The sequence below is a fragment of the Crotalus tigris genome, unplaced genomic scaffold (assembly GCF_016545835.1).
Source record: "Crotalus tigris isolate CLP2741 ecotype Arizona unplaced genomic scaffold, ASM1654583v1 scf7180000024291.2576520, whole genome shotgun sequence".
Classification (NCBI taxonomy): Eukaryota; Metazoa; Chordata; class Lepidosauria; order Squamata; family Viperidae; genus Crotalus; species Crotalus tigris.
Window position 1 is genome coordinate 724,975 of NW_024100464.1, and position 23,024 is coordinate 747,998.

General features: G+C 37.5%; 1 protein-coding gene across 1 annotated transcript; it reads left to right on the forward strand.

The window, feature by feature from the left end:
• The first annotated feature begins 1,032 nt into the window (after positions 1-1,032).
• LOC120299305 (serine/arginine-rich splicing factor 5-like) lies at positions 1,033-18,956 on the forward strand. Its single transcript, XM_039323988.1, has 8 exons — positions 1,033-1,204; positions 2,525-2,661; positions 4,699-4,769; positions 5,985-6,077; positions 8,256-8,328; positions 14,183-14,256; positions 16,228-16,338; positions 17,503-18,956. The coding sequence occupies exons 2-8, from the start codon at positions 2,536-2,538 to the stop codon at positions 17,744-17,746; spliced, it is 792 nt and encodes a 263-aa protein (XP_039179922.1). The 5' UTR covers positions 1,033-1,204; positions 2,525-2,535; the 3' UTR covers positions 17,747-18,956.
• The last annotated feature ends 4,068 nt before the right edge of the window (positions 18,957-23,024 follow it).

Genomic DNA, 23,024 nt, shown 5'->3' on the forward strand with positions numbered 1-23,024 from the left:
GTTTATTAATACATAAGTATTCATTTTTTGATTCCAGACTTGACATATATCTTAAATACAAAACTTAAGCCAGACAAAATATCAAGTACTGATTATTCTTATACATTCAGTCTTTTCTTCAAATAGCCATAACTACTGAGAGCAACCACGCAAATTTGAAATGAGTAAATCCAATTGGATGGTGACAATAATCTTTATTTTTGGCCAAAAGACAAATACCATCACCTCCATTCCTAAAATCAGTTAGGTCACCTAGCCCTATTTTCTCAAAACTAAAGCAATCTATCTAAGCTAGGCAGGGAGCTTTCCCCACCTAATTTTTAGTATTGTATTTTCTGAATTAGAGAAACCAAGGATTCAGCCATACACGTGTATATATTTATTTTAATATACTGCTGGTGCCAGTCACACCAAGTTGTACAACTGAACGAGGGATAAAGCAACAATCCCTGATAATCAGAAGAATTCAAGCTTTAGTGAGTCTCCAAGAAAATAGCATTGTAGAGATGCCTCTTTCTGCAGGACAAGGATGAAAACTTTTTTTTTTCTATTGCCTGAAAGCGCTTAATCGTAGGAGGATTTAGACTGCTTACCAAATAGAAATAGAAGTGAATAATTAATCTGGAATAAAAGCAACATTTGTGTAATTTCCTTTCAAGGTTCGAAAACTGTTTGTTCGCATCATTTCGAACAGTGTTTCTTACTCTCAGCTAGCTAGCCGGGAAATTCTGGGAATTGAAGTTCATATAACTTCGCTAAGATTGAGAAGCTCTGACTTAGAAGAACAAGATAATAACTCTCCTAACTCGCTCTTCTAATACCAACATTACCCACCCTCCCTTTCTTCCGTACACAGACATTCCCCCTGTTTCCACGCGGCCCTATTAGGTAACTTCCGCCTGTAACTCCCACAGAGGAAAGCCTCCCCTCCATCCGGGTTTACCCGAGCACAGAATGGTCACGCGCTGAAGTCTGGGAATCGCAGTCCGCAAGCGGGTTGGCGCTAAAGGGTCTGCGCAGGCGCAGTTAACCTTGCTTGCCGCTTCTCTTAAGGGAAGTAGCGCCGCCATTTTCTCTGGCGGACTGAAGTGAACGTTGCGGATCCGCACGGGCGAAACGAGTTTCCTTAAACGCTGCCATTACTGTGAGCGTCGGTCTCCTTTCAGGCGATAGAGCGGAGACGAAGGCGGAGGCGGAAGCGAAGGTGAGTCGGCCAAAACTTCTGCAGTAACGATTGTTGGTCTTAGTGGCTCCGTAGTGGCAGGTGGAAAGGAGGCTGAAGCTCAGCCTAGCCTGGGCCGTTCCCTTATCAGTCGCTCAGCCTGGTCTCAGCTTCCTTTCCCCTCCCAGCCGCCTCTCCTCTTCCTCTCCGTCACTGTTGCCGTTAAGTTTCTCTTTTCTCCCCCCCCCCCCCAACCACCCGTTTCCTTTCTTGAGCTTCCTCGTTGCTTCCCTCCCAAGTTCTGCACCCCAGATGATCTCCTGACTCTAAAACTAAACAGATTGCGTCCAGGTCTGTTGAACAGGAACTCTTGAGAAGAGGGCGAAAGCAGAGGTGATTTTTTAAAATGACCTCTATTATTCCCCTCTTTGAGCGCTTATGTTTTCCTCTGTATAAGTAACGCGTTTTTTAAAAAAACTTTTGTATCGCTGCTTTTTTACAGTCTTGAGAGCTACCGCTGAAGGAGACGTGATTTTTTTTTTATTTTTATTTTTGGTGACTTCTGGTCTGTCGGAATTGGACATCGGAGTGTGTTTATTTAAATGGGGTAGAATGATTTGGGAACTTCCCTGTTTATTTTGGAGGCATTTACCAAGCTTAGAGATAGTGACCCAAGGGCTATATGAACCTCCATGTTAGTACGTAGCAATTGGGGTAGAATAGAAAGGCAGAATGATCTATTTCATTAAGAGTTAGCTATTCACTTGTTAGTTCATCAGGTGCATTTTTGACAACATTGCATCCAGGTTCCAGAAAAAAAATCCAGGAAATGAAAAATCCAGAAAATTTCCCAAAAGAACAATCAGTGGAACAACTTGCCTCCAGAAGTTGTGAATGTTCCAAAACTGGAAGTTTTTAAGAAGAGATGGGACAACCATTTGTCTGAAATGGTATAGGGTAGGGGTCCCCAACCCCCAGTACTTCATACCAGCAACCGGTCCACACAAACAAGCAAAACCACCATCCGTGGGATGCAGGCAGCATAGAAAACCATGCCCCCTCCAGTCCATAGAAAAACCTTTGTCCATGTAACCAGTCCCTGGTGCCCAAAAGGTTTGGGACCTCTGGTATAGGGCTTCCTGCCTGAGCAGGAGGTTGGACTAGAAGGCCTCCAAGGTCCCTTCCAACTCTGTTATTCTGTTATTCTCACATGAATTCTTACAGACATGGGGAAAAGAGAGAAAATAGAATTTGGAAAAAAAAAACAAGCTTTAAAATATAACCCCCTATTTTAAGAGTTCTGAGCTTGAATTTATTTAAGCAGCAGTTTTAACTAGAATTCCTGAACTTTATTTTTTGCAGCTTGGAAGAGAATGAGTGGCTGTCGTGTCTTTGTTGGACGTTTAAGTCCCCATGCTCGGGAACGAGATGTAGAGAAATTTTTTAAAGGATATGGCCGTATACGTGAGATTAATCTCAAAAATGGCTTTGGTTTTGTGGTAAGTATATCTACTCAGACATATTTTCTATATTAAGCAACTACTGGAGCAATATTATGTGGTAGTATGTATGGTAATGTACTATATACATATATATTCATTTGCTTTGATATCTGCTTTTATTTATATTTGGTATCTGCAACATTCCCTTAGAGAGTAGTCTGTGCTGTAACTTGCTCATATAAGTGTCTTATTGTACCACCAACTTTTTAATTCAAGAACACAGGAACAATCGGGCTGAAAACAATACCCTACTCACAGAATTACCAAGGAGAAAACCACCACCCCACCAACACTGGCAGGGCAAGTTAATGTATATAAATGGGGAGCAACCCGACACTAGATGTTACTAATTGAGTAATTTAATGTCTGCAAGTAAATAACCAAACTCAGAGAGCACCAAGGACTCCAAAGTTCAGTCCTGAGCTACAGATAGTCTCTTCTGTTGCAACTATTTTTTCACTTCAGGACCTCCAAACATACTTCTATTAAACCTGTTTTAAGAAATGAGAAAGGGTAGACATTCGTGCTGCACTGTTTTTCTAGGAAAATATGAACTAGAAGTAGGAGAGTCTCCATAATTATATTTCCTGAACAGTTTTGCTTCATAATATTGCTGTTAAAAATTGGAGATAAGCTGGAAAGAAACCAACTCTCTCAAGTGCATACCTGTCCCACTTTTAACTGGAGGAAAAAAAATTAATAAATTGTTAGCAATGTTTTTAACAAGCAAATTCTAAGTTATATGGACTTGTCTTTTCTATTCTGCTGCTAGAGACAGAAACAGATAACCAAACTGCTCCATTGTAGGCAACAATATATTTGACGCTTTCTCTCTTGCTGCATATTATTGCAGCTGATCAGAGAACAGAAAGTCAGTGTTTAATGTTGGAAATGTCATATAATTTCTCTCATCCCTGAAAGGTGAAGAAAATGGGCAAATTGAGCAGTTTATTGTTCTTCCAAGCAACAGTGTCCCTTTACATTTAGTCTTCCATGTTTATGGAGGCTGCAAATAGTTGTATCTTTAAATGTATAACTTGGGTCTTTATATAAATGGTTATCAAAAGCTAGATATTGCATAAAATGTTGATTAAAAATTATATTATGAAATTCTATTAATGGCTTTTATTTGGGTATTTGAAAATGTATTTAAATATTATCAACACGGTTTTTACTGGTGAAATTTTGAAGACAATGCCAATATTATAGATTTTTAAAATAAAGTACAGGATTTAGAAGAACCTTATTTAATTTCCAATCTTTTGATACAATCCTTGCATATGCTGAATATACATATAAATAAGATATCTTTTGTTTATAATGTTTATTTGTTTATAATGAATAGATTTTTTAAAAAAAGAAATCACTGTAGCAGCCTTCTCAGTCCTGGTGGAAACCAGATATGTGGGACTGCATGTTCACTCCTGCAGATGTAGTCATATAAATGTGTAGCACAGTCTTTATCAAGCATGAGGAGCCCATATATTTATGTTTTTTCTGAACTACATCTTATTCAGGTAGCCCTTACTTAGTGACCACAATTGGGACCAATTAGATTGCTAAACAGAAAATCATGTAATCATGACAGGTTTACAATCTCAGTTCTCCTTTGGTTGCTAAGTGAAAAATTGTGTGACCATGACTTATGATTTTACTTCCTCCTTCTCTATTAACTTTGCTTTTTGCAAGCCAGTTGCAATACACATGTATATTGGACACTGTAACAGTTATAAATGTTAAGATTGATTGCAAAGTTTTTTTAAAAAAAAAAAATTATTTCACTAAATGGAGTCAGTAAGCAAGGACTACCATTTATACCAATAGGGAGAAATGCTGAGAATTGAGAGCATTATATCTGAGTTTTCTATATCTGATACAATGCAATTGATAAAAAATATCTCAGGAATTAAAATCAGGCTTAGGCAAACCTTCACATTTTAAATTATAGCTCCCAGAATGAGCAGAGCAATAGCTGATAGAATTTTTAATGGTAAAAATATTTTATTTTTTCATTTCATTATTTTGCTTTCCTAGGAATTTGAGGATCACAGAGATGCAGATGATGCAGTTTATGAATTGAATGGCAAAGAGCTGTGTAATGAAAGGTAGTATTTAATCTCAGGTCATATGACAATGCAATTGCAAAGTGTAACTTTTTAAATTTCATTCTAATGTACTTTGTGGGGCTATTGTGATGATAAAATGAAAGGGGACAAAACTATGTCTGCCAATTCATAAGAAAAAATCCAAAATGTGCAGTCAAGCAATATGTTTATTAGGACCAATTAAATCTGCACAGAAATTATGGAGTAATATTTGAGAATTAAAAGATATTTTTAAAAAGGTTTGGGGAGGAAGGAGTGGGTAAAAGCAATCTGAAGTAATTTTGAAGCACAAAGTCTTAAATCAGGATTTATTTATTTATTTATTTATGAGACTTATATACCGCTTTAAGTGCAAGCACTCTCTAAGCGGTGTACACCATAAGCAATGTATATATATATATATTTACATTGCCCCCAACAATCTGGGTCCTCATTTTACCTACCCCGGAAAGATGGAAGGCTGAGTCAACCTTGAGCCGATGAGATTTGAACCGCTGACCTGCTGAACACAGTCAGCTAAAGTGGCCTGCAGTACTGCACTCTAACTGCTGCGCCACCTCAGCTCTTAATGAAAGAGAATGAAGTGTCATAGGCAGGATTTCAGATTATATTTGAGACAAACACACAGTGTATTTGTAACAGAATTAATAAATATACATTTTCTGAAGCAACTGTAAAGCATTATTGGTCTATATCAGAGATGGGTGACTTCTCTGATACAGAGAACTTCTTCAAGTCTTAGAGATACCCCCTAGAACTCCTTAAGCACAAATGGGATTCACTTGTGCAGAAGCTTGATAAATTAAGAAACATCAGGAATGTCTTACTGAATCATCTTTATTCTTTAGCACAGACAGTAGATAATCTTTCTTTTTCTCCCAAGTCCCCTGTGTATACCTTGATGGAAGAGTTAGTGGAGAGTAATATGCTGTTTACGAAATTGTCTTTTCAGCTAATTTTTTGGCCTAACTATAATGCTGTAGAAATGAATGCACATCATTTAGTCATCTTACATATCTTTTTACTTTTCAGTTATAAATGTCTGAAGAACTGAACTTAGGCAGTGAGAGATTTTCTTGATTGTAATTGTCTGAGTTACCAAGTATTTGCTTTTGTTCTTAAGTATCCAAAATTATCACCATTATATTTGACTGTTTAATGTGTTCTTTTCCACTAGAAAAAGACTGAAATACTAAAGTTACTTATTTTTAATAGGGTCACAATTGAACATGCCAGAGCCCGAAGAGGGGGTAGGGGCAGATACCCACAACGGTTCAATTATTACCAATCTTATGGGGGTGGATCTAGGTAAGAAGGAAATTTCGTTTACTGCACCGTTACAAGTGGTTTTAAAATATTTCAGTCCTTAGCTTCAGGGTTGCGACATAGTTGATATTTCTAGATACATTTTAAGATACTTCTCCATTAAGACAATAAAATCATTTTTTTTATTTTTGTAATTCCATGCTAATATAATTGCAAACAATTTTGGTGTAGGCACTTAATTGAAGATGCTAGGTTTCAAATAATTTGAACACCAAGAAGAGACATATCTAATTAATGCTTGTAATTGTCTCAAGTGTTTACAGATTGCATATAATTGGTTCTACAAATTATTCAAAGCTTCTCGGTCTCAGAAGGAGTTTATCATTTGGGGTTCGTAAAGTTTAAATTTCAATCTGTAAAGCTTGTTCTCGTATGAACATCATTGAATAAGAATGCTATTGTAAGCTGTGACCTTATCTAATTTTGAGTTGGGGGTAGCTGGACTATAGTTGAAAAATATAGCTGTAAAAGTTAGCAGTATCCTAGGGCTAACACACCTTACAGCAAAACTGAAATTTGACATCTTAAGTAATGTTTGTTTTCATATGTATAGGAGCTATTGAAGAATGTGTATTTGTGATACATATTTGATAGTACCGTATTTTCCGGCGTATTAGACGACTCGGCGTATAAGACAACCCCCGAATTCGGAGCCGATTTGCATGCTTAGAAAGTTGTCTTATACACCGGAAACTACCGTAATTTCTGGCGTATAAGACGACCCCCGACTTCGGAGCCGATTTGCATCTTTAGAAAGTGGTCTTATATGTTGGAAAATACGGTATCTTTAAAAATAACTTGTGTTTCTTAGATTCTCTGGTATGAACTGTTATTGGAAGTAGCTAGTACATATTCAGACCCTTGTATTGATGGTTATATAAAATATAACATTTGTATTGCATCACATTCTGAGGCAAATTTCTTGCCATCCACAAGTACAAAACGTTGAGAATTTGTACTTTTGCATATTGAAATGTCCTGTTCAGCTTCTCTTTTTTTTAATGCAGTGAAATTGCTGCAGTAGGAATGATCCAAGGTCCAGGCTAAAAATGAACTTTTAAAGTAGGATATGTGACTGATTTTCATGGGTATCTGGCATGGTATTAAACGTTCATGACAGATAGTGCCAGACAAGAAGAGACTACTATTTCCAATGCCTCAGCCTGCCAGTTGGGGGATTCTGAAACTTCTGTTTAAATGCTCTGAAGATCTGGATATTCTGAAAAAGGGGGCATTTAGAGGTATGCAAATTAAATTGTGTGCAACTAAATTGCCTCTTTGATTCTTCAAAAAAATGTTGATTGTTGCATTTGCTGTGATATGACAAAGTGATCACTTTGAAGATAGACTGAATAAACAAATGTGGAGGCTTCAATTATTCATACACGTCTCTTATAATGCCTTGGGGTTTGATGGCAACAAACCAACTCTTGTAGTAGCACAGCTGTTGTAATGTCAATGAACTCAGTAGTTCCTGAGCTTACTGCAGCTTATTGAAAAGCATATATAACCCACAACCTTATCATTTCAGGGCTGATTTGTTCATATGTATTCATTATTTGTGCCAAAGGTATAAATTCCTTGGAAATTGTTGTACTAGGTGATATATTTCAATATGAAAGTTTTCAGTATTAAAATGTTCTACAGGTAGTCCTTGGAACTACAATGGAATCGAGCATTTTGATTGCAAGCCCTTGCAGTCATAAATTGAAGCACCATATGACCAGACTTGATTTTATGACAGTTTTTATGAGAGTTGTAATGAATGTAAATTGAATCATGTGGTTCTAAGTAAATAATGTGATCATTAAGTCCATCCAATCTTCTGAATATGCTTTTTTTTTTTTTGCTGGAAACCAGCAAAAAAATGTTGCTAACCACAGTCATGTAAGCGTAGGACACTGCAACCAGTCGTAAATGTGAGCCAGTTGCCAATTATCACATGACTGGGAGGTTGGCAGTCATAAGTCGTTCTGCTTGCTTTCATAACGTAAACTAGTAACAACTCTCTGCTATCCTTGTCATTATTTAAATACAGAGTAGCTATATTTCTTAGAAAATAAAGTTTTTGAAGAGATAAAATCTGACAAAAGTAGAAAGTATTTAAATTTTCTGCTGGAAATATAGTAAAGAATAACGGGAAATGTTTTCCATTTGTAGTCAGTATGGTCCACCTCTTCGTACTGAACACAGACTTATAGTTGAAAATCTTTCTTCACGTGTCAGCTGGCAGGTGAGTTGGACCTTACTTCAAATAACATGTTTTTTAAAAAATGGTGGGTTTTGGTTTCCTAAAAGAGGCAACATGAAGCATTAGCACTTTTTTTTTAAGTAAGAGGCTTAAAGTTCTTTCATTTGCATTACCAACAGGCAAACAATGCTTATATTTTTAAAACTGCTGATTAGTGTTTCTTGGACAAATGAAATCTTCACCTAATAAGATTGTTAGAAAAAAAGCTCTCAATGCTTAAACATCCAATATATTAAATAAAAGGCTGGTCTCATTGAGTGATAAAGCTGCAGGTTGCTTCCAATTTTATATCTGGCTTCAATAGAATGAACAGAATTATTCACATGTTTAAAAGTACTGTGTTATGTTCTAATGCAGGATGTTTCGTGCATTATGTTATCTGTATTCTGAAAGGGACTTGTGGCTTACAGTGAGTAGCTAACATGATTTTAAATATCCAATTTGTGCATGTATTTGGGCATAAGTATTGTCAGTGAAACAAACTGTTTGGGGTTGTTTTTGGATAGTCATTTGAAAGAGAAAGTTTAAACAGCAGGTTTGTTTTTCTCTAACACATCCTTGAGTTGGTGTATTTCTTCTACTAATGGGATTGTTCTGGCCCTTAACAACCGTTTGGAATTACTTAAAACTTTTTTTTAAACAAACCCTATACCCCCCTCAACAGGTTTGTAAACAATTATATGATGTTACCTTTCATTCTCCCATTCAATTTTGAAAAAATAGCATTTGAGTTACTAAGCCATTCTTCTCCAACCTTCTATTTCTGTACGTGCTTCTTATAGCATAAATTCTGTTGTCAGTGTATAAAAAAAGTATACACTTCCCAAAAAATTTAAAAATAGAACTGCTGATTATGCTAGATTGAAAGAATGGATGTTAAGAGGGCAGAAGTAGGAAAACTTACTAAATTGTAAATCTGTATTATATTTTAATACCAATAGCGTGTAGAGTTATATATCACTTCATAGTGCTTTACAGCCCTCTCTAAGCGGTTTACAGACTCAGCATATTGTCCCCAACAATCTGGGTCCTCATTCTACTGACCTCAGAAGGAGGGAAGGCTGAGTCAACCTTGAGCCAGCCAGGATCAAACTGCTGGCTGTGGGCAGAATTCACCTGCAGTACTGCATTCTAACCACTGCACCATCACAGTTCTTTAACCAATTCTGTTTAGATTTTATCCATACTTTTTCTATAATTCTAGACCAGTGGTTCTCAACCTTTCTAATGCCACGACCCCATAATACAGTTCCCCATGTTGTGGTGACCCCCAACCACTTATACATCACCGGGTACCAGGGGCGTGGCCAAAGGGGGGGGGAAAATGGCGGACAGCCTTGTTTGGCGACCCCTGTGAAATGGTCGTTCGACCCCAAATGGGGTCCCGACCCACAGGTTGAGAACCACTGTTCTAGACTGTGCGTAGAACTATATTACGCATAAACTAATACAATTCTAATACATTTTTGACCTCATGATACCATTATATGGCCATCATCTTTACTGAATTTCATTTTTGTGTCCTTTTTGCATAAGTGTACAAAAATGATTGAAAGAGACAGCAATCAAATTTCTACGCTGCCAGTCTCACTTAAGTGACTGGGTGATTTACAGTAAAAAGTCTGCCTTGAAACATTTTGAGTGCTATTATTTTTTTACTCTATAAATTTCAATATCTATTCTTTAAGTAGGATTTATATATATATATAAAGTGGCAGATGGAATTTAATACACAAAAATAGGATTTTGTGCATGGAATATACATCAACATCAACAGATTCATCTGAAATCTACTAAAGCAACATCCGTTACATCAAGATTTATTATAATTGCACAGGTATGAACTGGAGAGCTGTCAAAAGATTTTAGCAATTTAATATATTGCACAATAATTTTAGGTCAGCATAGAGATAGGTCATATCATCTGGAGGAGAACAGATGTCTTGATTGAGTAGCAGAACATGCTGCACTTGCTCTAATATGAGAAATTCAAATGGAAAAAATCAGGAAGTTTGGAACTTTGATTATCTTGGGGAGTCAAACTTAACTTTAATATAAGAATGGCAGTGTAAACTGTCCACAACTAAAAACATTTTGTTTAATAGGTGCAACTCTGATCTTCCAGGTTTGCAGTCTCATCTCTAAAATCTTATGACATGAATATGAAACTTGTCTTACATAAAGATTACATATAGCCCTCTTTCAGGGAAAAGTGAATAAAGTTGTTTGAAAAAAGTTATCTTGCATCTTTTATGAGTGTTACAGCAAGAACATAATCTGCAACCCCTGCCAAAATGATTCACAGGCTAATAGACCTAATGCAGAAGGAAATAAAATCTATGAAAAGAAAAATGGCTTAGAGATTAAGTATGTAATGTTTTTTTTTATAAAAACCCAGGTGGAAAGAACTTTGATAAGAAGGCTCCCAATGGCAATAATATTTTAAGATAGAAGAATGCTGCTTAATCACACCTATTTAGCCCAGCATTTGATTTCCAGTATGGACCATCCATGTTTTTTAGTATGTATATAAATAGGGAATTCAGCACTCTATTACTTGTAACATTTAACTACAAGAGGTGTCCTTCCATTATTTTAGTCCTGAAGAAAGCTTCTTTCATCCCGTTTAGTCACCTATCAACTGCCAGAATCAATTACCTGTTGATACTACTTAGCATAGGAGGCACGGTGGCCTAGTGGTTAAGATGCTGGGCTTGTCGATCAGAAGGTTGGCAGTTTGAGACCCAAGTAGCACATAATGTGGTGAACTCCCATTACTGCCCCAGCTCCTGCCCACCTCACAGTTTGAAAGCATGCAACTGTGAGGAGAAAAATAGGTATCACTTTGGTGGGAAGGTAAAAGTGTTCCATTGCCTCAGTGTATAGTATTGCTGGCCACATAACCATGAAATGTCTTTGGACAAGGCTGCTCCCTTGGCTAAAAACCAGAGTTGAGCACCGCCCCTTAGAGTCAGACAGGGGAAATCTGTCTTTACTACTTAGCATGTTGTCTTTTTGACATTTTAGCCAGAGAAAAATTGTTTCACAATTCATTTTCTGAAATGTGTGCATGTTTTGTTTGTTATTCCTGGCATGACGGTTTCTAAATGCCTTTCTGTGTATTTTTATAGTGAGAGCTAACGTGACAGTTTTCACTGGGCAACATCAAACACTGTATACTTCTGCTGAAATGCATGCAAAAACCACAACAATCATTTTGTCAGTTTAAGTGTATGCCATCCTCTCCATTTGTGAATGATCCTTGCCTTATAGCAAATTATAGACTGGATCCATGTGGTTCTTCTTTCTAAACAACTTTTTAAAAGTTCCTTGCTTTTAAACTATAAAGTGATTTTCTGTTCAAATCTATTTTGCTTCCATGATACAGACAGCTAATTGTTTTGAAGGAAGGTATTAAAGTTTTGATTTAGATGAGATTATCAATTGTATAAGAAACACTAAGTTATTGCAGATATTATTTATTTGATGTCAGTTAGTGCTTAGAGTTCATTCTGTGCTTGAAAGAAAGTAGATAGTTTAACATAGTACATATTATGTCTGCCTTCTACTGGCAGAAAGAAAACATATTTATCATAATGCATCCATCCCCGTTTCTTAATTAGCTTATTTGCCTAGCTTAATTTCCTTTGAACAAAGGAGACACTGAATAGTAACCACCTACTTTTCTATTTTCCTAATTAAACATAATGGAATATAGCGTGAGATTGTCATAAGATATACTTTGTAAGATCTCAGGAATTATAATTGGAACAGGAAAATCCTAGGGTAAATGTAACATAAGCTAAGTTTCATAGTCCTTTGAAATCACTTTCCCTCCTGTTTAATTTGAGTGGGAGGGGTGCTTAATTGTTTACATGATGTGACTAGCAAGGGACACAAAGCCAATGCTTGAATCTTGCTAACAGAAGTCAGTAAGCATGACTGAGGCAAGATTTTACTTAAGTTCACAAATTCAGTAAAATATCTTGAATTTAGCTAGCATTTAATAGATTCCAACCTTTAAGTGACAGCCTGATATAGTGTTTAAAGGAGTTAGTTTCCCACTGATATATGTCTTTAAAATCCAGATGCTACTAACTCCTAAGGGTGTATAAACTACGTATGCTCTGATATAACTTATTTTCCTCCCCTTTAAAAATTCACCACCAATCTAGGATAAGTAAAATAAAAATACTTTTAAAATAAAAATATTAATGTAAAGTTATTTCAGTTTTCCTTCTAATTTCTTAAAAAAAATTGAATGTATTGTGACTCTGACATATGGAGAACTAGTTTAACATTAAGCTTAATTAACTTTCACACCAGGTAATCAAATTGGAAATATGATATAATCAGATTTATAGATAAATAGGTGTCTATCTTATTTCACAGTTAATGAATTAAAAAGTGTGCAAGGGTTGCTTAAATACACCTTTTACTGTGATATAATCATTTGAATTGCTGTTCCCATCATACTGCATTATGTGTTATAAGCTTTATACTGAGAGGCTTCATTCAAGTGTATGCTAATTACTCCCATCTTGATTTCAAAGTTCTTCTATTGTTTAAATATTTTTAAAAAATCACTATCTATTATGGAGAATTTTGACTGGAGTATTCAGTATACTATAACTGAATCCTGCTTTGAAGGAGTGTCTGCTCTACAAGTTTGTTTTGTGTTAGGATGAAGGCTCAGGTGTTTGAACTGTTTGATTCACATGCTAGTTTGTAAAATCTGAGCAGAACTTTATTAAACACTATATAACTTGAGGTATCCTGTAATCTAGTTCAACTTTAGGCTTTTTGTTTGTATATTTTTTTTCACAAATATACTCTAACCAAGTTCATTTTGAACCTCTTTTAACAGCCTTGCTTTGGGTTAGCCCTCGTTTCTCTTGTGTGGAGGAGAAAGAACCCACGAGGTTGGGGTTCCTAGTGGCTGAATTTCTAGGGCTTGGCCTGTTCTGAGTTTTCCCTTTGGTGCCCATGACACAGCTATCATGGCGATGTAGACCCTGGTTGGCTCACAGCTCGATTGGCTAGCACAGGTCAACCTCAGGTTCTAGAGCCAGTTCCGGAGACTTTCCAATGCTTTCAGGGTCTTTGGTACCTCCCCTTGAAGCACATTGCTATGCTCCATTCCTCTGCCCCTCCCATGTAAGGGAGTTCCTCTTGAGCTGCTAGGCAATTATTGGACAAGCGACTGTTTGCTTAAGGTACCTGCTTATATCATCTGACCGCTTGTGGTATGTTATGGTAAGTAGCCTCTGGCTATAAAATGTCAGCTATTATTGGGACATTTGTAAAAATTAAGAAGTAATGCATAAACGACTTTTTAAAAACGTCTTTTAACACTTAGTTACATAACATTGCAAAATAAGCACCGTCTCAATTACATTAAATGCAAGTCTCTGTTAAAATAACACTAAGGTTGTGGCACGGACTGACAAAAGCCATAAAAAAATTAATGCTATCTTTTGACAGGTTGTGACAGAATCTTAGCATTAACTTAATAAAGACATTTGTGTTTAATTTTTTTATAGAATCGGACATAGAATGTTTCTAGGCAAACCTTGACTGTACAAGTGAACTGAGATTACAGACAACAAATGCTTGCATTTAATGACACCATGCATATATTACATAGTTAAAATACATGTTAAAATACTTTAGGTGTTATATAAGGTATGTCTTAACTTTACAAATTAGTTTAATTTTACTCATAGTTATAGCATATGACATTTGGCTACAGTTTGTTAACTATTAAGTCCTGTTTAACAATGCATCTTGAATCTTATGCTCATTTTCCTAACCTGCACTATAACTCTTACTGCAGGATTTGAAAGACTTCATGAGGAAAGCTGGGGAAGTTACTTTTGTGGATGCTCACAGAAACAATCCAAATGAAGGGTAAGTTGAAATTTCACATCTACTGAGGCTGGGAGGGCTTTAAACACCAGACTTTCCACCATACTGTTTAACAGTTTTGTTCCAGGATATAACTGAAAATGCTGCTATTAAAATTAGATTCCAGAATCAGTACAGAATTATTCAGTTGGTATTTGCATCCTATCTATTGGGATGATGGAATTTTTCTGAATGTTATTAACTAGAAACTAAAAATCAGTTAATTGTTTTTATTTTATGTAGAATCAGTAGAAAAAATTAAGGGAGACAACTCCTCTTCATCTCTGTTTTGTAAAAAAAAAAATCTTACACAATCATTTGCTAGAAACAGTAAAATTTCCAGGGAGAAGTTCTAAAGAGCATACAGCGAGGGAAAAATTATTTGATCCCTTGCTGATTTTGTATGTTTGCCCACTGACAAAGAAATGATCGATCTATAATTTTAATGGTAGGTTTATTTTAACAGTGAGAGACAGAATCTCCTAATCTCAGCTTGTTATCTACAGTATATAAAAGACATCTGTCCATAGAAGCAATCAATCAGATTCCAAACTCTTCACTATGGCCAAGACCAAAGAGCTGTCCAAGGATGTCAGAGACAAGATTGTAGACTTACACAAGGTGGAATGGGCTACAAGAATATCGCCAAGCAGCTTGGTGAGAAGATGACAATAGTTGGTGTGATTATTCACAAATGGAAAAAACACAAAATAACTGTCAATCTCCCTTGGTCTTGGGGCTCCATGCAAGATCTCACTTGTGGAGTTTAAATGATCATGAGAATGGTGAGGAATATTGGGAGGATCTTGTCAATGATCTCAAGGCAGCTGGGACCATAGTCACCAAGAAAACAATTGGTAACACACTATGCCGTAAAGGATTGAAATCATGCAGCGCCTGCAAGGTCACCCTGCTCAAGAAAGCACATGTATAGGCCCATCTGAAGTTTGCTAATGAACATCTGAATGATTCAGAGAACTGGGTGAAAGTGTTGTGGTCAGATGAGACCAAAATCAAGCTCTTTGGCATCAACTCGCCATGTTTGGAGGAGGAGAAATGCTGCCTATGTGACCCCAAGAACACCATCCACACTGTCAAATATGGAGGTGGAAACATGTTTTGGGGGTGTTTTTCTGCTAAGGGGACAAGACAACTTCACTACATCAAAGGGACAATGGTTGGGGCCATGTGCCGTCAAATCTTGGGTGAGAATCTCCTTCCCTCAGCCAGGGCATTGAAAATGGGTCGTGGATGGGTATCCAGCATGGCAATGACCCAAAACACATGGCCAAGGCAACAAAGGAATGGCTCAGTAAGAAGCACATTAAGGTCCTGGAGCGGCCTAGCCAGTCTCCAGACCTTAATCTCATGGAAAATTTGTGGAGGGAGCTGAAGGTTTGAGCTGCCAAACGTCAGCCTTGAAACTTTAATGACTTGGAGAGGATCTGCAAAGAAGAGTGGGACAAAATCCCTCCTGAGATGTGTGCAAACCTGGTAGCCAGTTACAAGAAACGTCTGACCTCTGTGATTGCCAACAAGGGTTTTGCCACCAAGTACTAAGTCATGTTTTGCGAAGGGGTTAAATACCTATTTCACTTATTAAAATGCAAATCAATTTATAACTTTTTTGAAATGCGTTTTTTTTAGGATGTTTTTGTTATTCTGTCTCTCACTGTTAAAATCTACCATTAAAATTATAGACTGATCATTTCTTCGTCAGTGGGCAAACTTTCAAAATCAGCAGGGGAATCAAATAATTTTTTCCCTCACTGTACAAAGAAAATATTTCACATGTCTATTCTAATAACTTTAGACTTAAGTATTGGGAGTTACTGTAACATTGACACTTGCTTATAAGTTTTGAGATAAACTAAGATAACCAGTAATGTATTTTTAATTCTGTGAAAGAAGAAATGTAATATACTTTTGTCACCACTAATAATTTCTATTGTAATTTTGCTATTGAATCAACAGAGTGGTAGAGTTTGCATCATCCAGTGACATGAAGAGTGCAATGGATAAATTGGATGGCAGTGAGTTGAATGGACGTAGAATTAAACTAATTGAAGATCGCAAAAGGCGCAGGTATTTTGTTAGATTAAAAAAAGACAAATGGCAGTAAAATTATAATTTGTAATAGTTATATGATCATTCGGGGAATGTTGCAGAAGAAGCATTATTGTATCCCCAGATTTTTCTATCAAAGCATACATTTTCTGTCATTTTTCATTGGATATTAATAGATTTTGTACTTATCCTCTAGAGCAGTGTTTCCCAAACTTGACAATTTTAAGGCATGTGGACTTCAACTCCCAGAATTCCACAGCCAGCGTTGCTGGCTGTGGAATTCTGGGACTTGAAGTCCTCATGCCTTAAAATTGTCAAGTTTGGGAAACACTGCTCTAGAGGCTCCATTTCACGGTTCAGGCAGCATCTTTTGTACATTGTTGGCTAAGACAAGTATGGCAGAACATACAGGAAAGAGAGAGTGATGTGAGACATAAATAGTTAATATATTGTTCAAAAATTTAGGAATGGGAATAACCCATAAAACACAAATGAAAGCAGCTAACTTTAGTGCTGCTGCAATAATTTGTGAGCCACCCAGAGTAGATTAAAAGATTTATATGGCTGCCCTTTTAAATGCCCAGGTTTAAGGGAAGGAAACCTTTCCTTTCCCTCTTAAATTATGGAATAAATGAGAATCAATAAAAACTAATAGCACCTTTCTACTTGATTTTTTTTACTGAGTTAGGGTTGCATTTGGGCTTATTAGATAGGACAGAGCAATTACTGTTAATGGATAAATGAATGGATTTATGAAATTCTGCTAAGGTTGCAGAATAAAGCATTACAAAGTTATTTTTATTTTAAATGTTGTGGTGGATGTATTATGCTCTAATCTGAAATTGAAATCCAGATGTGTAATTCTTGGGAAATAGATTAGGAGAGACAAATTAGTTATGATCTGAAGACTGTATTCTTGGTGCTTTAAGAAGCAGTAAGTCCAGTGAAGTTGAACGAGGAATCAAGAGAGAAACCTGCATTTTCAGGATTTTCTGTAAGTGCTCTTCTAGACAGAGATAAACTGTACAGAAAGTTCTTTAAATACTAAGATCTTCAGACTTCTATATGATAGAAATTCTGTGATAAAGACGTGCAAAATTGCATACAAACATATTTGGTGAATATGAAGACCAATATTAGACTATTATGCACGATGAACACTAATTGCTGAATATTTATTAGGAGCCGATCTCGTTCTCGAAGTTATTCAAGGTCTCGCAGCAAGTCAAGATCTGCAAGATCCTCTAAGTCAACCAGCAAGTCTCGTTCTAGAAGCCGCACCCCTGAAAAAAGGAGCTCTCGAAGCCGTACACCTGAAAGAAAAGGCTCTGAAAAAAACCACTCTGGCACGCAGAATTCCTCTCCATCTCCTCCGCCAAAGAAGAGGTCTCGCTCTAGGTCAAGTTCTGCTGAAAGCTGCACTTAAGAGATATTTTGAGAAATGTATAGATGTTTAATTTCCAAATCAAATTTTCTACAAGCTTAAGTTGTGGATGGGGGTGTTCTCAAATGAGCACAGACATCTAAAGTGTGCACGTAGGTAGGTAAATTGTAAACAGTAAAAAAACAAAACCCAATAAATTGGCAAATTATAATTACTCAAATGTACTATGCACTATGTTGAGGCCTTGCTGAATAAAGTAGGACACATTGGGAGTGTATTCAATGAATTTAAGACCTAGACTGTGGTGTTGCTTTTCGGAGTCCTTTGTGCTTTGCACATTGATTGTTTTGTACTTAGCAACCAGTAAACCAAGTTGACTACCAATGTGAAGTTTGAAGGTGGACCTAGCAGCTCTGTTTAATAGTGCACAGAAAAGTATGTTGATCTTGAATAATTAGTTGCTTATACTACACTAATATTTATATACCAAAATAACAAATCTCAGAAATGTTTAATGTTACCAGGTTAACTTGCAATACATTTTGGAATGCTAGTTTAAATTGGTTGAGAAGCGTGTTTCCACTTTGAGTTTGCTCTGGACTGGTAATAAATTTTTCATAATATTCCAATTAGAAAAGAATCTTCAATACAGCAGTTGAGGAAAATATTTAATCCATTTTATGAGAATGCTGTCATTTTGTAGAGGATGCCCTTAAAAATTTAAAGACATGCCCCTCTTACTGAAGCTCCAAGTTTTTATTTTAATAGCATACAAAGAGTATTGTTCTATATGGCTTCCAGTACAAAAGATTAATTGTTAGAGATACATGAGGTATCGGAAGCAGTAAATTGTCAAATATAATGGAAGATAATATTCAGTTGTCAAGGTAAGTAAAAGCTTAATGTATTGTGATTTTATGAATGCTAAATTGTGAAATGGCATTTTTCTTAGTTCTATAAAATATGATTTAGTTTTTGTTAATAGCTAGTACTTTGCTAATACTTAGCTTTGAGATCAACTAAATTATCTGGCTTCCATGTAGTTAAAATGAGGGAATCCATTTGAAATATTTGTAAGCAACCTTAAAAATGTTTAAATGTACCAATGTGCTACAGTATATAAAATAAATTTCCCCTATATCTCCCGTGCTTTCTGCAGCTTTGGCGGTCTTTGTGTTGCTCATTTAAGCTACATTGGTAAACTTTTCTTTGTTAACAACAGTTTTTGTTTCCAATAAAATTGATAAACAAATCCTGATTTGTCAGTCATTGTTCAAACATGGATATAAGACAGGGATAGATACTGAGACATTTATTATGCAAATTTAATTTAAATGTAATATAAATAAAGCACTTGGACAATTGTAGTCATTCTGCATCTTCAGGTCTACAGTGGGGTTTTTTTTAACAGTAACCTTTTTTTAGTAGAGATATTTCCAAAGCCACCATCAAATCACAGATTTTATTTATCAAATCTACAGATTACCCATCTCACTCACAGAACAATCATATACTTATCCCCAGTTGTATTCATGATGGTTTACAATAGTCCTTCTTTAAGTAAAACTTTAAAGATCCATTATTATTCTGGTTGCTCTCTTCTATTCTTGCCCAGCTGTATTCACTTTCAAATGTGACCAACATCCTGCAGCCATTTTCCGCTGGTGTTACACGTTCTTCTCTTTCCCATAAGTTCTTCCAACCCTATTCAGTTTCTGCTGTTGCTGTCTGTGCTGTTACTGTGTTATTGCACTGCAGTTGGGAATTCATCTTGGATGGTTCTTTGGAGGGCAGGTATTTATCTTCTTGCTTCTGCTTCTGCTTCGCCTGTGTTGTGAGCCTTTATTTAGCAGTCTTGAGGGCTTCAAATGGAATCAGGCCCTTTTATTTTTCAGTAATTCCACTAGCTGATTAACCTCTCTCAGAGTTGTCTTGATCTTAGTCTCTAACTACATTTTCCAGGGACGGGTTATGCATGTTTTTTTCTTGATCATGAAGCCAAGCATCTCCTTATAACAGCTATGGCGTATACCATTTCATTGGTTTGTGTTATGGTGGCAGTAATTGTTAGGGATAGAGGTGTGGTGGCACAGTGGTTAGAATGCAGTATTGCAAGCTAATTCTGCCGACTGCCAGCTGTTTGATCCTGATAGTCTCACGGTTGACTCAGCCTCCCATCCTTCCGAGGTCAGTAAAATGACCCAAATTGTTGGGCTGACTCCATAAATGGCTTAGAGAGAACTGTAAAGCACTATGAAGCGGTATATAAGTCTTAAGTGCTATTGCTGAGAGGGCTCTAGTGGCATTTTCTAGCATGGTAGTATTACACTGAGCCTTGGTAACCAGTCTCAAACGACTCATCGGCTGCTTTGCTCTGCAATGGAGTGGGTAGCAGTGATGCTCCAAGTTCAAGTGTTGGCTGCATATCTACTTATTCTTCCTGTCTAGGATATAATGTGTGATTGTTCTATCTCACATTGTGAGAGAAGCTTCCTCTTTACTACGTTGAAGCATTGATTAACTAGCTGTTTCTCTTCTGTCCATCCATAGTTCCCTTGGATGTTTCATATCTCTCATTAGATCTACTGCCGTAATAGCAATCCATCAATTCCAGGTTCTCTTGTCCAGATTTTCCTGGTTCCCCAACCTCTGGTGCAGATCTTGTTAATTTAGGTGGCATCTGAGCTGGCGTAACTTTCCTAGTTCATGTCACTCTCATATCTGAGGTAGGGAGATGAAGCCCCAACACCTCTCTATTGATAAGGTAAATACCAGCTGGGATTTGAACTCCAGGGTCCCACATCAAAGGCAGCAATGTAACCACTATATATCCAATCGTAAATATGTATGACTTCATGCAAAGATGAAATATGGTGGTGAACCTATGGCATGGGTGCCAGAGGCGGCACTCAGCCCTCTCTGTGGGCACATGCGCCGTCGCCCCAGTCCTAGGCCTTTAGCTGGGTTTTATAAAACCTTTTCACTTTAGGCCTCCGTTGCCGTGTACAAAAAAAAAAAAGATTCAATCAATCAGTCAATTTCAACTTCTCGCGGGGAAAAAAAAGATCTTGCAAAGTTGGAATTGATTGATTGAACTTTTTAGACCCACCCAGTCTGCTGTTACCACCGCAGCCATGCCCACCCAATAGGCCACACCCACTCAATAGGCCACACCCACTCGGCACCTGACGATGCATAAGTGGGTTTTGGGTTGCAGTTCGGTCTCTAAAAGGTTCACCATCACTGGTCTATCACTTGATATTTCCATAGAACTGCATGCACCATTCCCCCAGTTTAAAGACCACCTTCTGAAACTCTTCAGTCACTTTTGGTTTCTACTACTCTAGTTTCTGGAAAAATGGGCAAGTTCACTGATTACTATTCATTTATAAAAAAATAAAATCTGCCACTCTAGCCATAGGTTCCTGAGGGACTCTTTTAAATTCCCTGTTGAATAAGCTGTCCGTTTATTCCTATGGTTTTTTTTTTTTTTTGTTTAAGCTTGTTAAAATTGATAAAGGATAAAACGTCAAGTTTCCACAGACATTCTGAACTTCAAAAATGTCATGAGGATGGATTTAGTTGCTTTTGGAAAGCTATTTTGGCTTTCCCTCAGCAAGATTTGTCTCTATTTTTAGGCTTAGTTACACTTTTATTTTGATTAGACCATTTTTACTAACATGCCTGATTCAGAAGCTAACTAGTTTAGTTCTCCCCACATCCCTTTGAAAAATCACAGGGAGAAAATCCATGAACAATCATGAGGACTGGCTTTGGATATATACCGTATTTTTCCATGTATAAGATGCTATTTTTTCTTGCAAACACCCTGTTCAAAAATCAGGTGCGTCTTATACACAGAAAAATAATGGTAACCTCCGCAGCCCAGGGCATGCCTGTGTCGGTTGCCATGTTGCCTGGTACAAGTATCAAGCCCTGAAAAAACTCGCCTGCCAGAGCATCTTATACAAGGATGTGTCTTATAGATGGAAAAATACGGTACTTGTGGATGACTGCAGAGAGAAATTTCTTGTGCTTCGTTGTCATTGCTTTGTGTTCACGTGGGAAATGGAGAATATGATAAAATTGCAGAAGAGGGTCTGTATCAATAGCCTGATCAAAAACTTAAAAGGCAAACACGATCTCTTTGCCTGCTTCTTTTCTTGGGCTTGAGTTATTTCTTCTAGACCACTGGTGACGAACCTATGGCACTGGTGCCAGAGGTGGCACTCGGAGCCCTCTCTGTGGGCACACGTGCCGTTGCCCTAGCCTCGCCTCCCCCCATGACCCCCTCCTCTTTAGCAGCCCCCCTGAGTCACCCCTGAGTGTGGCCCACCCGGAGCAGCGCAGCTAAGAACATGGCAGCCAGGCAGTGTAGACAAGACTGCCCTCACACCCCATCATGCACAGTTGATGCTACAGGGCACGGGCAGAGGGCTTGACTGCCATAGCACTGCTAGGCTGCCTGGGCGATCTGGAGTGGGCCCTGGAGGCAGTGAGTGGCCCTGGAGGCAGGCAGGGTGGGGGTGGAGGGGGGTGGGGCAGGAGGTGGAGCAGGGCCAGGGCCAGTTTTGGGGCACTCGGTCTCTAAAAGGTTTGCCATCACTGTTCTAGACTCTGCTAGCTATGATTTTGTTCTTTTTGGTTCTTAGGAAAAGCAGCAAAGATAGTATTCCCTACAACATACAACTGTCACTTTAACCTTTTTTACTCTGCATGGTTCCTCTTTTTGGCCAATAGCCAGAATCTCCTATTACCTTCTTCCTATATTACCTGCCCTGAGAAGCACTGTATAGAAAAGGTATTTTCATCTACCACCAGCTGGTTTTGCCTCGCAAAACTAAAGTCAGATTTGTGGTAAATTCTTTTTTCAGTTGGAGACTTTATCACTTTTCATTTATAAGCCTATTCAATCACTAGACATGTCGCTGCATCTGTTTCTTACCTGGTCTACTGATAGTGAGATGAGTCTGTTTTTAAGAGACAAAAGAGAACGTCCTCCCTCCCTCCTACATATAGAGATAGGCCTTGTTTAACAACTACTTGTTAAGCAACCAAGCTTATGACTTGGGCATTGAACAAATGGCACAAGTAGCCTTCGTGTTTATGTCAGCATCCCCATAGTCACTTGACCACCCTCCAGGCACACAAGCACATGGCTCGCACTTGCAACATTGCAGTGTTCCACAGTTGCACGACTGTCATTTTCCTGCTTCTTTGCTGGCTTCCTACAAGCAAGGTAAACAGGGAAGCCAGCCAGAGGTCTCGACTGATGACCGTGCAACATCCTCATTTAACAATCCAGTGATTCACTTAATGA

Coding starts and splice junctions, on each gene's coding strand:
- LOC120299305 (XM_039323988.1), top strand. CDS start 2,536: ATGAGTGGCTGTCGTGTCTTTGTTGGACGTTTAAGTCCCCATGCTCGG. Junction 6,078..8,255: donor TCTTATGGGGGTGGATCTAG/GTAAGAAGGAAA, acceptor TTCCATTTGTAG/TCAGTATGGTCCACCTCTTC. Junction 16,339..17,502: donor GAAGATCGCAAAAGGCGCAG/GTATTTTGTTAG, acceptor AATATTTATTAG/GAGCCGATCTCGTTCTCGAA.